At 40.1% G+C, this 18321-nt stretch overlaps 1 protein-coding gene across 10 annotated transcripts in view; it reads right to left on the bottom strand.

Moving 5' to 3' along the window:
* Positions 1-18321, bottom strand: part of KIZ (kizuna centrosomal protein) — a 153533-nt gene that overhangs the window by 89174 nt on the left and 46038 nt on the right. For 9 of the 10 annotated variants that reach the window (XR_010319186.1, XR_010319185.1, XR_010319187.1 and 6 more), the window contains 2 exons: positions 5653-6283; positions 4324-4639 (listed from right to left, as the gene is read on the bottom strand). Coding sequence is in view for 6 of the 10 variants with exons in the window: in XM_064275716.1 (XP_064131786.1) it covers positions 4324-4639; positions 5653-6283 (947 nt within the window). In the remaining 4 variants the exon portion in view is untranslated. The remainder of the gene's footprint in view (positions 1-4323; positions 4640-5652; positions 6284-18321) is intronic. The other variant, XM_064275720.1, reaches the window with a different exon arrangement.

Raw genomic sequence — 18321 nt, forward strand, 5'->3', positions numbered from 1 at the left:
GCTGTATATTATAAAATGGTAAATCCTAGAAGCATACATTTAAAAATTGTTATTATTATTAAAAAAATTATTCCAGGCAATATGATTTCTAGTAGCAAATCTTCTCAGATACAAGAACTTCCTTCCTGTATTTAATTTTGAAGAGGGGCTAAACTTAAAATCACTGGATAGGACACAATCTTACGACCTTGAGAAAACAAGGCTCTTATTTGACTTAACAGGTAGGATTACATACTGCTTTCGGTCACATGCCATGAGGAAAGAGAACAAAGCAACTTTGCAAGTACTTTATTCAAGCTTGAAGACAGGCACTCAGCATTTCATCAGTTGATTTGAGGCTGGAAGGTACAAAAATCAATACAGACCCTATGTACTACAGAAGGAAACAGGGCCCAGTCCCGTGCCATCTTCACAATTGTTGCTATGTTTGCGCCCATTGTCGTAGCCACTGTGTCAACTCTTCTTATTGAAGGTCTTCCTCTTTTTCACTGACCCTCTACTTTACACCAAGCATGATGTCCTTCTCTAAGAATGGGACACTCCTGATAACATGTTCAAAGTACGTGAGATGAAGTTTGGCCATCCTCGCTTCTAAGGGGGCATTGTGGCTGTACTTCTTCCAAGAGAGGCTGGTTCGTTCTTCTGGTAGTCCATGGTACATTCAACATTCTTTGCCAACACCATAATTCAAAGGCATCAATTCTTCCTTGGCCTTCCTTTTTCATTGTCCAGCTTTTGCTTGCATATAAAGTGACTGAAAATACCATGGCTCGGGTGAGGCACATCTAAATCCTCATAGTGGCATCTTTATGTCTTAACACTTTAAAGAGGTCTTTTGCAGCAGATTTGCTCAATCCAATACATCGTTTGATTTGCTGACTGCTACTTTCATGGGTGTTGATTGCGGATCCACATAAAATGAAATCCTTGACAATGTCTACGTTTTCTCCATTTATCATGAATTGCTTATTGGTTCAGTTGTAAGGATTTCTGTTTTCTTTATTTTGAGGTAGAATCCATACTGAAGGCTGTAGTCTTTGATTTTTATCAGTAAGTGCTTCAAGTCCTCTTCGCTTTCAGCAAGCAAGGTTGTATCATCTGCATATCAAGGACTGTTAATGAGCCTTCCTCCAATCCTGATGTCATGTTCTTTTTCATACAGTCCAGCTTCTCCGATTATTTGCTCAGCATACGGATTGAGTAAGTATGGTGAAAGGGTACAACTCTGACACACACCCTTTCTGATTTTAAACCACGCAGTACCCCCCTTGTTCTATTTGAATGACTACCTCTTGGTCTATGTACAGGATCCCCATGAGCACAATTAAGCGTTCTGGAATTCCCATCCTTTGCAATGTTATCCATAATTTGTTATGATCCACACAGTCAAATGCCTTTGGATAGTCAAGAAAACACAGGTAAACATCTTTCTGGTATTCTTTGCTTTCAGCCAAGATCCATCTGCCATCAGCAGTGATATCCCTCATTCCATATCCTATTCTGAATTCAGCCTGAATTTCTGGCAGTTCCCTGTTAATGTACTGGTGCAACTGTTTTTGAATTATCTTCAGCATAGGGTATTCAACTAAGAGCCAGCTTCTAGACCCAGATGAGTTCAAAGTGCCTTGAGTCACTCTGTGACTTGGAAATGTTACTGCTCCCTGCCTCAGGTTCCTCATCTGTAAAACGGTGATGGTAATAGGATTAAACAAATTATTACAAATAAAACTCTTACAACAGTGCCTGGGATGCTGTCAGTGCTTTTGAAGGGTACATCCCCGTTATGACTGCGATTTGGGCAGTAGAGCACAGAAACTAAGGGCATGAATGCTGGAGTCAGAGTGACAGTTTAGATTCCAGCTCCATCTCTGGCCAGCTTTGTGACCCAGAAAGTTTATTTAATCTTCCTAAACCCCATTTGAAACACTCTACTTGGCATATGCATCACAGTTTCTTCTCAGTTCGCATTCTTTCCTGTGGCTTCTCCTTAGGCTGCTTTGCTGGTTCCTTCTGATCTTCCTGGCTTCTGGATATGGAGGCCAGGCCTTAGACCTCTTTCCTATTTGTACACACTCCCCACTGACCTTCTGAGGGCCCATGGCTTTAAAATGTATTTTCATAATTATTTAATAATTTCCAAATTTATTTCTCTAGCCATCATCTCTCCTCTCAATTCTAGATTCACAAATCCAGTGGCCTATTCGATATTCCACATTTCTACTTGGATATCTAAAACACATCTCAAGTATAATACATCCAAAGATCCTGTCTTGGTTTTCTTCCCATTCAATCTGTGCCTCCATATGCTCTTCTTCTCAGCAAATGACATCTCAGCAGTAATGCTCCCAGTCACTGTGTCCCCAAGCCTTGATGTCATCCTTCCCTCCTTTTTGCTTACACCCATATCTAAATCCAAAATTCATCTTGTTGTTTCTTCCTTAAAAATATACACAAACTTGGAAGGCTTTCCACCCCCTGCTACCTCTCCTCTGGATCACTGCACTATTCTCCAAACAGGTTTCCCTGCTCCCGCCCTCTCCTCCACAGCTTATTTCCCATTAAACAGCCAGAGTAAGTCTTCATCTCCCTCAGAGTACAAACCAAAGTTCTTCCTACAGTGTATGAACCCTTCATGATATAGCCTGTTGGCACTTCTCTCAGTCCGTCTCCTTCCCTGCCTCACCTGCTCTGCTCCAGCTGCACTGGCCTCTTTGCTGTCCCCGGAAACACTGATTACGCTTCTACTGCAGAGCCTCTGTACCTGCTGTTCCCTTTGCCTGGTTATGTTCTTCCCACAGATACAACCCATCCCCGTCCCAGATATGGGGGAGAGAGAAAGAAACCACAAACTGATCAACAAATGTACCAGGGTGAAAAGCACAACAGCAAAAAATAAAGCAGATTAAGTGGAGAGACCACCACCTGTCTGTCAGTTTGTCATACTGTGGTGGCCTGCATGTTGCTATAATGATGGGAGCTATGACACTGATGTTTCAAGTACCAGCAGGGTCACTCATGGTGGACAGGTTACAGCAGAGCTTCCAGCTAAGGACAGATTAAGACGAAAAGCCTGGAGATCTACTTCTCAAAGTTAGCCAATGAAAACCTTACGGATCACAACAAAATACTGTCCTATAGGATGCTGGAAGATGAGCTCCCTATGTGGGAAGGCACTATACAACAGCCACTACGATGAACTCAAACATACCAACAATGTTAAAGATGGCACGGTACAAGGAAAGTACTTTTCCCCTAAACGATATTTGATGCCACTTAGTGGTTTTCTTTTTTGTATTGCAAAGTCAGTTTTCAGCAATGTACTAAGTTTTCTATACAGCTCTACTTACTTTCTCCAGTCAATAACAAAAAAGCTTAGATGAGCTTTTATGAGGAATATTACAAGTGCCCAAACCGTATAACACTAATTGTGCTCCTATGGAACAGAGATTCCAATGTCCTAATGTTTATATTCATAAAAAGAAAGCTGGCTAGGTATATACTCCAAAGAATCTACTAACTTATATTTAATCATATAACAAAAATGACACTGTGAGAAGGGATATAAGAATTAAAGAAATACCATCAGATACCAAGTTCTTAGTCTTTAAAACTGAATTCACAATAACCGTAACTATTTCCCACCTTCTATGTTACCATGGGAAACCCTGGTGGCGTAGTGGTTAAGTGCTACAGCTGCTAACCAAAAGGTCAGCAGTTCAAATCCGCCAGGCGCTCCTTGGAAACTCTATGGAGCAGTTCTACGCTGCCCTATAGGGTCACTATGTGTCGGAATAGACTCAATGGCAGCAGGTTTGATTTTTTGTCTTATGTTACCAGGGAAACCCTGGTGGCGTAATAGTTAAGTGCTACGGTTGCTAACCAAAGGGTCGGCAGTTCAAATCTGCCAGGTGCTCCTCTGAAACTCTATGGGGGCAGTTCTACTCTGTCCTATAGGGTCGCTATGAGTCAGAATCAACTCAACGGCACTGGGTTTGGTTTTGGTTTTTTGGTTTATGTTACCATGACTTCAAAATGGATTTATTTTCTAGAGGGCTGGAGAGCTCAGGGTAGGTGAAATGACTGATGAGTTACTCATGAATTGTCTGGATATAATTATAAACTGCTACACCATGAGTCAATGATATTCGGACTTTTAAGACAAAGAAAGAAAGAAAATTAGATCTTATCTAAGAGACTGCTTGTGAGATTTAAGGAACTTATACATTCATGGCTGAGTGGTCAATATCACATTTCCAGTGGAATAGACTCTAAAAATGTCTGCAATTAAAAAGACAACAGTAAAAAAAAAACTGAACGGCTTACTCTCTCGATGGTGAGTTAGTGGAGGGTTCCTCTTTTGAATCAGGAGAGCTCAGGCTTTGCAAAATACAATTTTTTGGGGGGGTGAGCAGGGCATCTCTTTCTTGCTCAGAGTGGATTAATCTTAAGGCTTTTATTCCATCTTCTCCCTCCATCTTGTCATATGGACTTGGCTGCAGTTCTGGACTCTTTAAAATCAGATCATCTTCACTCACAGAAACTGTGAGGTCACTGCTGCTGCTCCAACTTTCCTCTTCTGGCTCTTCCTGCGTTTTTCTGAAGGTCCTCCGTGACTCTGGGATCCCGTGAGGAAGACAATCTATAAGAGGGATATGAATGGATTACTGATCAGTGGCTTCAGGAGAAGAAAGGTAAGATGTTGCACCTCACAGAGTAGAATTAATCATCTGCTAAAAACATGTAAAAATTATCCAAAACTAATTATAGCATTTAAAAACTCATTAAAATATTTTTTTTAAATATCACAGTGGATTTAAAATTCAGGAAATTCACTAGCAAAAATATTTCCACTTATTTAAGAACTCATTAAAGTGTCTCTTCACTTGGAACAAAAGAGAAAGAAGGAACCCAAGAATCAGAGAAGAAACCGGACTAGAGGACTAAGTGTTTCCATGAACCACCGCCTCCACTACCCTCTGACCAGAACTGGATGGTACCCAGCTACCACTACAGAACATCTGATCAGGGACATGACAGCTGGATCCTGGCAGAAAGGGTGAAAAATGTGGAACAGAACTTCAAACTCTTAAAGAATCCAGACTTACTGGACCTAATGAAACTGGAGGAGTCCTTGAGACTACCGCCCTGAGTTATTCTTCAGACCCTGAATCAAAACTATCCCCTGAAGTCATCTTTAAACTAAGGTTAGCTCAATAAGTAAAGATTGTCACCCTTGAGTACTGCATTCTTTTAAAAAATTATTTATATAAGACCAAATGGACAAGTTATTCTAAAACACAGATGAGAAGGTTGTGGGGCAGGGAGCTGAAGTCAATGGGGGTGAAACAACTGGAACAGAAATAATGAGCATGTTGACACACTGTGAAAGATGTAACCAGTGCCGCTGATCATTAGGTCTGGAAGCTGTTGAATGGGAGTGGGTTTTGCTGGGTCTTATTTTCATCCACAAAAATAAATAAATAGAAACTCATTAGAATGGAATTTGCTGGCAAAGTTACCATTATTCACTCACTTCATTTTTTGACAGAGAGATAAAATAAGAGTGTATTTTGTCCTTACATAAGACTGCTACCACCCAGAAAAAGTAAATACCAGCAAACGCTGGCAAACCAACTCAGCCTCTCCTCCCACCTAAGAAACCTTCCCAAGCAGAATGGTTCTCTTGAGAACACTTATTTTCAAATGCACAGTATTCTGAAACCGATATCGGAGAGACTGGCAGTCCGGCTCTTTCTTCCTTGACTTCAATGTGTTCCCGTGTCAGCATTTCTTCCTCTGATCCCTCTGATCTGCTGGAACTGTCACACTTTAAATCAGTGGTTCTGTTCTCTGGACTTAATCTTTCCTGTGACGGGGAATGAAGTTCAGCAGACTTTTTGCTTTCAGATAAATTGCCATGGCGTGTGTTGCTTCCTATCTCCAAGCAATGAGTTTTTTCCCCCTCAGACAATACATTGGCTGTGACTGGCGTTTCCTCACCAATCTGAAGAGATGTCTCTCCACCTATTTTGTCAGGCTTCTTTAGGCACTGTGTAGTTTGTACTACACAGCTGTCTGTCACATTACCGCTCTGGGCTGTCTGCTGGCATGAATGTGGGTTAGGAATTGAAAAGTTCTTTGTGGCTTGGGGAGATTTCTGCTCTGTACTGAAATCTCCAATGCTTGAGATGGCTGACATTTGGCGGCCCATAAAGATTGTTGCTGGTTGATACATTCCTCTCGACACGGCTATCCCCGAGTTAACTCCTGCCTGAACTGCAACCTGCAACACCAAAAGATATGTGAGTTAAATCTACTGTGTATGAACAATCCAGCTGTTTTCAGAAATTAAATGAAGTAAATGAAATGTGACACAGAAATCAGTACCTACCACATCTTATCCAACTCGTGGCATTCTACATAATAAACGAACAAAAGCAGTACCGTAGGTACAATTTAATTTTAATGACAATGTTGTTTCACAAAGCAAATATTATTAAAGACTAGGAAATCCACATTTTTCCAAAAGTGATATACAGAAAAGTCTATGGGGATTTCAAAACTTTATTTCTGGTGTTATGTGTAATATAAAAAAAGCTTCTGATAATCACCTTCAGAAGTTCATTAAAATATAGTGCATCATGTACAGAGTAATAATTCCAAGTCAGATTGCAAATAACCTTCAATTAATTTCAAAGACATTTAAAGTAATTTTAATTTACCAGCATGTCTACGGGCAAAATGAACATGGTCTCTTCCTTTAGAGAGAGAGAGAAAGGGAGAAAAACAGAAGGAACCAGCTCAGTGGCTTCATCAAGGACACAAAGTGGGAAGCAAAACTGGAAACAACAATCACAAAGTGTTTAGGATGTAATCTCGTTCCAAGGGGAACAAAGCACTTCCACACACATAATGGGATTTATTTCACAGAGGCTTATGGAGTACGTGGGGAGATGTATTCGCACCCTTCGTTAATAATAACTGACATTAGAAATAGCTAACAGGAATAATAACTGATGTAGAGATAGCTAATTTCTAAAATGTGTAAATAACTAATATTCCACTTCATCATCCTGACGTGGCACTTTCTCTTTCTGACCCTAACCACCTGAAATTGGGTCTCTGAAACTTAGAACTCTGTCCTCACAAAATCAAACCAAACCAGATGCTGTCCAGTTGATTCCAACTCATTAGTAACCCTATAGGAGAGAGGAGAACTTCCCCACAGGGTTTCCAAGGAGCAGCTAGTGGATTCAAACTGCCACCCTTTTGGTTAGCAGCTGGGCTCTTAACCACTGCGCCTCTGTCCTAACAGCCCCTGCCAAATAGGAAGAAAATGCCAGTCTTTCTTCTGGCTCTCATTGGTCCCAGTGAGTTTGATAATTTGTTAGAATGACGCATAGAACCCATGGAGATTTCCTATACTCAATTACCCATTTATTATAACCAGAAAGGATACAAGGGAAGAGACGCATCAGCTAAGGCCTGGGAGAGGTCCTGGCAGCACAAGGTTTCCACTGTCACCAAGGATGTGCCACAGCCTCTCCCGTGCATAGATATTCTCACCAATCCAGAAAGCCCCCCAAAAAGAGAGAACTCCAAAGTCCAGGGTCCCTTAAAGTCAATGGAACTTTAATGTATATGTATGACTGGAATAAATACATATGATTGATTCTATCACACCCGCTCCCTTCCTGAGGTTTGCTGCTAGGGTGGGGACTGTACAGCCCCTCCTTGTTTATGCTTGTTTAAGTGCTGCCTGGCTGTTTTATAAGACAAAACCCCCTTGATTGCAGGCAAATTCCAAAGGCTATTTTCAGAAACCAGTCCCCCATACTCCTACTCTACAGGTGGAAAAACTGAGGTCGAAAGCTTAGGAGATAAAACGTCATACTCGTAAAATCTGTTGCCGTTTAGTCTATTCCGACCCATAGCGATCCTCTAGGACACAGGAGAACTGCCCCATAGGGTTTCCAAGCAGCGGCTGGTGGATTTCAACTGCTGACCTTATAGTTAGCAGCCAAACTCTTAACCACTGTGCCATGTTCTCTTAAAACATACCATCTCTTTTATCCTTAAAATAAATTTTTTTTAAAAAACCACCTCTGGAGTTAAAAACAAACGAACAGGGATAAATGGCAGAGTAAGCACCTCTGAAAATCCTCTGCCCTGTTAAAGAAATTATAATACTGGCAAAATATTTACAATCAATTTTTTCAAAACTCTGGAAATTAACCAAAGGCTAGAAGCAATCTTAGGAGTGGTTCAAGAATAGTGGATGAATCTCAGCAAGAATGGCAAGCTCTGTGGCAAATTATTTACTTATTTTTTAATTTCTTACTGTCCATTAGGTGAAAGTTTACAGAGCAAATTAGTTTCCCATTTGATAGTGTATACATAAAGTGTTCATAACATTGGTTTCATTCCCCACAATGTGGCAGCACTCTCCCCATTTCTGTCCTAGGTTCCCCGTTTCTTTTTGTGCTTTTGGGAAAATGTTGCCCTTTTTTTTTTCTTTTCAGCTGTTTGAGTATTTATTTTTATTGTGCTTAAGTAAAAGTTTACAATTCAAGTCAGTTTCTCATACAAAAACTTATACACACGTTGTTATGTGGCCCTAGTTGCTTTCCCTAAAATGTGAAAGCACACTCCTTCTCTCCACCCTGTATTTCCTGTGTCCATTCAACCAGCTCCTGTCCCCTCTGCCTTCTCATCTCGCCTCCGGACAGAAAATGTCACCCTTTTGATAGCCCATAATGGATTTCTCTCAGGTGTTACTGTTTATTTTACAGGCCTGTCTATGATTTGGCTAAAGGCGGTCTTCAGGAATGGCTTCAGTTCCAGTTAAGAATGGTGTCTTAGGACCACAGTCCCAGAGGTTCCTCCAGTCTCTGTTAGATCAATAAGTCTGGTCTTTTTTGTGAATCTGATTTTCTGTTCTACATTTTTTTTCTCCCTCTCTGTCCAGGACCCTCTGTTATGATTCCAGTCAAAGCGGTTGGTAGTGGTAGCCGGGCACCATCTAGTTCTTCTGGTGCTTTGTGGCATTTTAACTTGCCCTATCTCATCCCCCTCTTCAGGTCTGCAGTAGCCTTGCAAACCAACAGCCCCCACAATTGCAGTAAAAACCAGCAGACTAGCAGCCAGGAAAAAGGGCAGAACAGGGATGGAACTCTTTTAAGGTCCCATTTCCAGAGAACTCATTGTTTGACCTATCTCATCCAAAAACCAAAAATCAAACCCACTGCCATTGAGTTGATTTCGACTCATAGCGACCTTAAAGGACAGAGTAGAAATGCCATTAGGGTTTCTAAGGAGTGGCTGGTGGATTTGAACTGCCAACTTTTTGGCTACCAGTTGTAGGTCTTAACCACTGCCGCCAGGGCTCCTCAACCTAGCTGGTAGTTCCCTGGAAAAACTCACTTGCAAGGCTCTCTTTCTCTCTGACCTGTCTAAGAGCTCACCCAGTTTGAACAGTCTTTTCCCTGGAGATGTTTGTCCAAAAAAAATTAGAGGCAGTTGTTTAACATTTGGGCTGCCCGAGGTGGTGAATAACATTTAGAGCAAACAATAAACTAACCAAAAAGTTTAAAATGAAAAGCTCGTGAATGAGATGTCCATAAGGGACTTTGATAAGCTCTGACAAATTCCTGGAATCTAGAAGACCATGTGCATTCTTAAGAAACTTCCTCAGAAGGACCTAAGCCCTCAACTCTAGCTTAACTTGAGGGTTTGCACAAAGAGGAAGTAAAGGCTAAAGTGCAGTTGTAAACTGCCTGGATGAGTGCCGAAGGCATGCCCAAAAACACACGTAGTGCTCCTTGGCAAAGACTATGAGACTTACCGGTTCCAGGTATTTAAGGAAATCTCTGTCTAACCATTAGCTGACAACTAAGCCAACTGAAAAGGCAGTTCAGTGGCCACACATGATAAAGAACACAAACTTTACAGAATTACTTTAGAAAAGTCACTAAACAAGTGCAACAATAGCAACCAACAGCAACAACCAACTCTAAGTGGGAAGAATCTGATTTTCAGAGTTGTCACATTATATTATTTAAAATAATCATACTTCAGCAAAAATTATGAGCCATGGAATAAAACAAGAAAGTATGTACCATACACCAAGCGGATAAAAAGCGATCGATAGAAACTATCTCTGATGAAGCACAGATGTTGGACCTATCAGACAAAGGGTTTAAGTTAGCTATTTTAAATATGTTCAAAGAACTAAAGAAAATCATGTATAAAGAACTATAGAAGACTATGAGAACAATGCTTCACCAAATAAAGAGATAAAAATTATATATATATGCATAGTGCTCCTTGGAAACTCTATGGGGCAGTTCTCCTCTGTCCTGTAGGGTCGCTATGAGTCGGAATCAACTCGATGGCACTCGGTTGGGTATATGCAGAGAGAGAAAAAAATGAATCAAGTGAGAATCATGAAGTCGAAAAGTACAATGATCAGGATGAAAAGTTCACCAGAGGGCTCAAGAGCTGATTTGAGAAGGCAGAAGCAAGAATCCTCAAATTAGAAAACAGGTCAATTGAGACTATTAAGCCTGAGGAACAGTAAGGAAAAATTAATGAAAATAATGAAGAAAAATGAACATAACCTTAGTGACCTGTGGGATATCTTTAAGCATACCAACACATGCACAATGAGTCCCAGAAGGAGAGGAGAGAACGTGTCAGAAAGAATATTTGAAGAAATAACAGCTGAAAGTTTCCCAAATTTGAATGAAAAACATTAATATATATATGCAAATTCAACAAACTTCAAGTAAAATAAGTTTAAAGAGATCCACACCTAGAGACAACATTATCAAACTACTGGAAAACAAAAACAGAGAATCTCAAAGGTAGAGAAAAGTGACTCATCACAAACTATGAGGCCAGAAGGCAGCGGAATGACATATTCAAAGTGCTGAAAGGCAGACTGTCAACTACGAATTCTGTATCCAGCAAAACTACCCTTCAAAAATGAAGTAGAAATAAACAAGGCAATATATGATAGAAGTGTAAGTGAGGTACAACTGGAACACAAAGAAAGCTGTGTTCCTAATTGGTCATCTTTGTTCTGAACCTGGAATGATAAGTGTTTGTGGATGATATGAAGACAAGGCAAGCAAACGGAGCAGCATAAGCAAAGAATGAAGAACCAGGGTATCGTATGAATGATAGTAATACAGAAATTCCAAAAAATACAAATCCAGGCTTCAGGGCTTTAATTCGGGAGCCAGAAGTAGGTGAACAGTCAGAACTAGAGCCCACACTTAAGTCAGAAGATGGATTTGCACCTAGACCTGGATCTGGAGCTGGAGCCTGAGTCTGAACTGGAGCCGGAGCCTGAGATGGATCTAGAGCCAGAGCTGGAGACAGAGACAGAGACCGAGCCTGAGCCCAAATCCAGGTCAAGGGTTCAGACTCATTCTCCACAGTACCACTGGTTGCTGTATCCCAGTTCCCAGCCTCAGACTCAGACTTGGACACGGTCAGTGGAGAGGAGGCATCAACATATGGATTTACACTCATCCAAGGGCAATGATACCAAGGATCCCTGGGAGGAAGACTGGATATAAGGGGATGGATTCCCTTTGCAAATTATGCCACCCAAATGGGGGGTTGCTTGGTCAGGAGACCTGGGTTTGATACAAATTGACAGTACTTGCCTTGTGACTCCTCCATCTGCTTGCTTCCTTCCACACTCAGCACCGGGATCACACTTTCAGATCACAATACTAAATGCCAAGAATTGTCTCTGAATTCCTGATCCAGGTTCACTTTGTTTCACCTTCAATGGATCCTTGTGAAGGTTTTCCTTCTTCACATACCCTACATCTCTGGGGTTTTTGCAAGACCATCTCTAACTTATTCCTCTCATCTCTTTCCCCCTTTCTCCAAAGAGATAAGACTCAAATAAAATATATAACTCTAAAAAAAAAAAAAAGAAGAAGTAGAAATTAACACTTTCTCCTAAACAAGAACAGAAAATTTGTTGCTACCATATCTGCCCTATTTTGTTGTTATGTCCCGCTAAGTCAATTCTGACTCATAGAGACCCACTGTGACAGAGTAGAACTGCCCCATAAGGTTTCCTAGGCTGTAATCTTTATGGGAGACACATGCCTTCAGCACTCATCCAGGCAATTTACAACTGCACTTTAGCCTTTACTTCTTCTTTGTGCAAACCCTCAAGTTAAGCTAGAGTTGAGGGCTTTGGTCCTTCTGAGGTATTTTCTTAAATATGCACATGGTCTTCTAGATTCCCAGGAATTTGTCAGAGCTTATCAAAGACCCTCATGGACATCTCATTCACCAGCTTTTCCTTTTAAACTTTTTGGTTAGTCTATTGTTTGCTCTAAATGTTATTCACTACCTCAGGCAGCCTGAATGTTAAACAACTGTCTCTGATTTTTTTCAACAAACATCTCCAGGGAAAAGACTGTTCAAATGGGGTGAGCTCTTAGGTCAGATAAAGAGAGCCTTGCAAGTGGGTTTTTCCAGGGAACTACCAGCTAGGTTGAGGAGCCTTGGTGACACAGTGGTTAAGAGCTACGACTGCTAACCAGTCGTAGTTTGTCAGGTCTCTTCCCTCACAGGGTGGCTGGTGGGTTCGAACAGCCAACCTTTCAGTTAGCAGCCAAGCACTTAACCATTGCACCACCATGGCTCCTTATCTACTCCATAAGACATTTTAAAGGGAATCCTTTAGGTTGAAATGAAAGGGAACTAGATAATAACTCAATTCCACATTAAGAAATAAAGAACACTGGTAAAAACTACGTAAGTAAATATAAAAAACAGTGTAAGTGTATTTTTTGTTTGTATTTTTTCCTTCTAAACTGAAACCAAACCCACTGCCATCGAGTTGGTTCCAACTCATAGCGACCCTATAGGACAGAGTAGAATTGCCCTTTTTCCTCCTATATGGTTTAAAAGATACATGCATAAAGCAATAATTATATATGTGTTGGTGAACAGCATATAAGGTATAAACACGTACCGTCAGCCCTCCGTGTCTGCAAGTTTTGCATCTGCGGATTCCACCTACCACGCATCGAAAGTATTTGCAGGAAATAATAAAAAAAAAGTTCCAAAAAGCAAAATTTGAATTTGCCACGCACTGAGCACTACACTGAATCCACGCAAATGAAATGATGTGTAGGCATAACCTGCTGTAGCCTCCTGCCATTTCACAAATCCTCAGTCTCTCTCCAGTATTCGTTTACCTCAAGTCTTGTCATTATTCCCTAAACAACACAGTACTGTATAACAACTATTTACATAGCATTTACATTGTTTTAGGTATTAAAAGTAATCTAGAGATGATTTAAAGTACACAGGAGGATGTGCATAGGTTAAATGCAAATACTATGCCATTTTATGTAAGGGGCTTGAGCATCCACGGATTCTGGTTTCCACAGGGAGTCCTGGAACCAATCCCCTATAGATACTGAGGGATGACTGTAATTTGGTTTATAATAATAGCACAAAGGAGCAAGAAGGGAATGGAGCTACATATGAGCAAAGTTTTTATATACTTTTGAAATTAATTTAGTATTAATCTGAACTAGATTATCATAAAATGTTAACTGTAATAACCAGAGCAATCACTAAGAAATGAACCAAAAAATATATGGTAAAATAACTGACGAGAGAATTAAAATGGTACAGTAGGTAATATCTATTTAATACAAAAGGAGGCAGTAATGGAGGAACAAGGAACAAAGAAGACATTATATGTATTGAAAACAAACAGCAAAATGGCAGCTGTAAATCTTACCTTACCAGTAATTACGTTAAATGTAAATGGTTCAACACTCCAATTAAAAGGCAGAGATTGGCAGAATGGATTAAAAACAAACAGATGATCCAACTACATGCTATCTACAAGAGACTCACTCTAGATTCAAAGACACAAGTAGGTTGAAAGCAAAAGGATGGAAAAAGATATACCAAAACCAAGAGAAAGCTGGAGCAGCTATACTAAAATCAGACAAAATACAACAAAAATTGGTACCAGAGACAAAAACATTTTACGATAATTTAATAAAAGGGTCACTCCATCAGGAAGATGTAACAATTATAAATGTATGTACACCTAACATCAGAGCCCCAAAATACATGAAGGAAAAACAGAGAACTGAAGGGGGAAATAGACAATTCAACAATAATAGTTGGAAACTTCAATATCCCACTTTTAATAACAATAGAACAACTAGACAGATGAGATTAGGAAACAGAGGTCTTGAACAACACAATAAACCAATTAGTCCTAACATAAGTATACACAGAACACTTCACCCAACAACAGAATACACATTCTTTTCTGCAGGACTGACCATATGTTGGGACATAAAAACAAGTCTCAATAAATCGAAAAGAATTAAAAGTATGTTCTCTGACCACATGGAATGAAATTAGAAATCAATTAAGAAAAGGAAATTTGGCAAATTCACAAATATATGAAAATTAAACAACACATTCCTAAATAACCAATGGATCAAAGAAGAAATCATAAGGAAAGTTTTAAAAATACTTAGGTTGTTATTGGGTGCCATCAAGTTGACTGTGATCCCATGTGACAGAGCAGAACGGCCCTATAGGGTTTTCTAGGCTATAATCTTTACAGGAGCAGACTGCCAGGTCTTTCTTTTGTAGAGCTGGGTGAGTTCAAACTTCCAACCTTTCCGTTAGCAGATGCGTATTTAACTGTTGAGCCACCAGAGTTCCTTAAAAATACTTAAGAAAACAAAAACACAACATATAAGAAAGATCTTAAATCAATCATCTAATCTTCCACATTAAGAAACTAGAAAAACAAGAGCAAACTAAACCCAAAGCAGGCAGAAGGAAGAAAATAATGATAAAAGCAGAAATAGAGCAACAGAGAAAATCAAATCAGTAAGACCAAAAATTGGTTCTTTCAAAAGTAAAATGAAAAACCTTTAGCTAGACTACGGCTGCTAGCCAAAAGGTCAGCGGTTCGAATCCACCAGGTGCTCCTTGAAAACTCCATGGGGCAGTTCTACTCTGTCCTATAGGGTCGCTATGAGTCGGAATCGACTCGAAGGCAATGGTTTTTTTTTTATGGGTTAGCTAGACTGAGCAAGAAGGAAAAAAAGAGAAGGCTCAAATTACTAATATCAGGAATGAAAGTAAAAATACTATTACTGAACTCGGAAATACTAAGAATTGTAAGAAAATACGGTAAGCAAAACAAAGAAAACTGTACACCAAAAGATTAGATAACCTAGATTAACTGGACAAATTCCTAAAAACACACAAATACTAAAACTGACTCAGAAAGAAACAGAAAATGTGAACGGATCTGTAACAAGTAGAGGTTAAATTAGTAATCAAAAACTTCCCACAGAGAAAAAGAAAAGTCTATGACCAGATGGCTTCACTGGTAACTTCTACCAAATATTTAAAGAATAATAAACACCTATTCTTCACAAACTCTTTTAAAAACAGGAGAGGAAGAAACAGTTCCCAACTCGATCTATGAAGCCAGTATTAGCCTGACACCAAAACCGGACAAAGACATCACCAGAAAAGCAAACTACAGACCAATATTGTTTAAGAATACCGATGCAAAAATTCAACAGAATACTAGCAAACCAATCAATCTGACATGGAAAGAACTTGGAAGTCATCACTCCTGTCCTGAAAAAGCTGAAAATCAACAACTCTTACAGCTTCATCAGAGAATTGAGGTCACAGGGAAAGCCATCAACCCAATAACTGGAGATACAGGCAGATACAGAGAATTACAGCTTACCAGGAGCAGAAACTGCTACTGGAGCCACCATCAGGAAGGAATACTTAAGGCATAATTGACCAGGCTCTCATTATGAAAATCACAGAAAAACTACCTAGGGCTTCCCACTGCCATTGAGTTGATTCCGACTCATAGCAACCCTATTGGACAGAGTAGAACTGCCCCATAGGGTTTCCAAGGCTGTAAATTTTTACAGAAGCAGACTACCATATCTTTCTCCCTCGGAGCGGCTGGTGGGTTTGAACCACCAACCTTTCAGTTAGCAGCTAAGTGCTTTAACCACTGCGCCACCAGGGGTACCTTAATGCTTCCAGAATGGGGAGGTAAAAAGTAACCATTCTGAAATTTGCCTAGAGCACTCTGTTCTTAACAACAGCCTGTCCTCAAGGGAAACTATTTTACCAGAGCCTAACCAACAAGGGCTTTAACCAGAGCCTAACTGATGTGTGGTAAGGGAACATCCAACTCTAGTCCCCTCTCATCTTAGACATGGGTAAAAGGTAATAACTCAACCGCAGCCCCCTCTAACCTTCTTGTCTTACCTAAGAGGTAAAAAAAAAAAGATAAAAAACACTTGTGAAGGTCACAGGATCACTAAAAAATTGAGACCTAATCATCAAATCATAAAATGCTTTCCCTTTCCCGACATCTTTCCATCATATCAGTAAGGCTCCTATATAATAACTGGATTACAGGTGAAAAGAATTGCAAGGCATCTTTAGACCCTATTTAAGAAAGAGTATACAGGGAAACCAAAAGACAGAAACCAAAAGACGGCTGGATCTTAGACCAATGTAAAACGCAAACCTATACAACTCACAGAAAATAATAAGGGGGAAAAATACAGGTGACCATGGGTTTGGCAATGACTGTTTAGACACAACGCCAAAAGCATGATCCATGAAAGAAAAAACTCATAGGCTGGACTTCATTAAAGTTAAAAAAAAAAAAAAAAAAAAATCACTCTGCTGAGGACACTACGAAGAGAATGAAAAGACAAACTACAGACTAGGAGAAAAAAACTGCAAAGCTTATACCTGAAAAAAGACTTGTATCCAAAATATACAAGAACTCTTCAAATTCAAAAACAATAAAACAATCCAATTACAAAATAGGCAAAGTATCTGAACAGACACTTCAGCAAAGAAGATATAAAGATGGCAGGTAAGTATATGAAAAGATGCTCAAAATCATTATGTTATTAGGGAACTGCAAATTAAAACAATGAAATACTTACCACTCGTATCAAAACAGTCCAGGGATGCCAAGATCATCCACCTCTGATGCCATATGTACAGTGGATAATAAATCACATTTCACACACTGGCTGCATCCCGTAGAAATCTCAGCTTTCCTTTTCTGGTCAGTTCAGACCCCGGCTGCTCAGTGCAGCCCTTTCTGTCTCATCCCCATTCACTCAGGGTTTGGTCCACAGGTAACGGGATCCTTCTCCCTCTCTCACCCCCATTTTGTAGGTCTGATAATCCACTGGAATGGATAAACTCCAGGAAGGGGGCTGTATTTACTCTGAGAGATAAAAGGACACAAGCATACAGGGCAAGGTCTGGGAGGAGTCTTGGTTCAGAGTTTCCATGTTCCCAGGGAAAGAGCTTACCCTTCCAAAAGCAGATGTTTGTTTTTACCACCCAGGAAGCTCCAATGAACCTCTGTCTTCCAAGGCTTTTATGGGCCTCACCACATGGCCGTGACAGATTACATCATGCCTCCTGAGCTCAGGCAGCATTGGATCCCCAGGTGATCAATCGGGATCTGGTCAGCCCCCACTCATTGGCCTCAGGTGTGGTTCAGCTGTTAGGAACCAGGACCAAAGGCCAAGCTGTTCACTGTAAAGGGGTTCCACACCTTGCACCATTATGTACCTATTAGAATGGCTAAAATACAAAACACTGACAACAGCAAGTGTTGGTGAGAATGTGGAGCAAGAAGAATCCTTACTCATTGCTGCCGGGAATGCAAAATGGTGCAGCCACTTTGGAAGACAGTCTGACGATTTCTTACAAAGCTAAGCGTAGGCTTACCATATGATCCAGCAACTGCACTCCTACATATCTACCCAAGTGAGCTGAAACACAGGTCTACATAAATACCTGCACGTGAATATTTACAGCAGCTTTACTCATAACTGCCAAAAATTGGAAGTAACCAGCATGTCATTCGATAGGTGACTGGATAAACAATAGAGTGTTATTCAGGGATAAAAATAAATGAGCTATCAAGCTATTAAAAGACATGGAGGAAATTTAAATGCATATTGCTAAGTGAAAGAAGCCAGTCTGAAAAAGCTTATTCAACTATATAACATTCTGGAAAAGGCAAAACTATAGAAACAGTAAATAGGTAAGTGTTTTCCAGGGCTCAGACAAATTGGGATGAATAGGTGGGTACAGAGCATTTTATGGGCAGTGAAACTATTCTGCATGGTACTTGTCTTAGTTATCTAGTGCTGCCACGGCAGAAATACCACAAATGGATGGCTTTAACAAAGGGAAATTTATCCTCTCACAGTTTAG

Source organism: Loxodonta africana, chromosome 24 (genome assembly GCF_030014295.1).
Source record: "Loxodonta africana isolate mLoxAfr1 chromosome 24, mLoxAfr1.hap2, whole genome shotgun sequence".
NCBI lineage: Eukaryota > Metazoa > Chordata > Mammalia > Proboscidea > Elephantidae > Loxodonta > Loxodonta africana.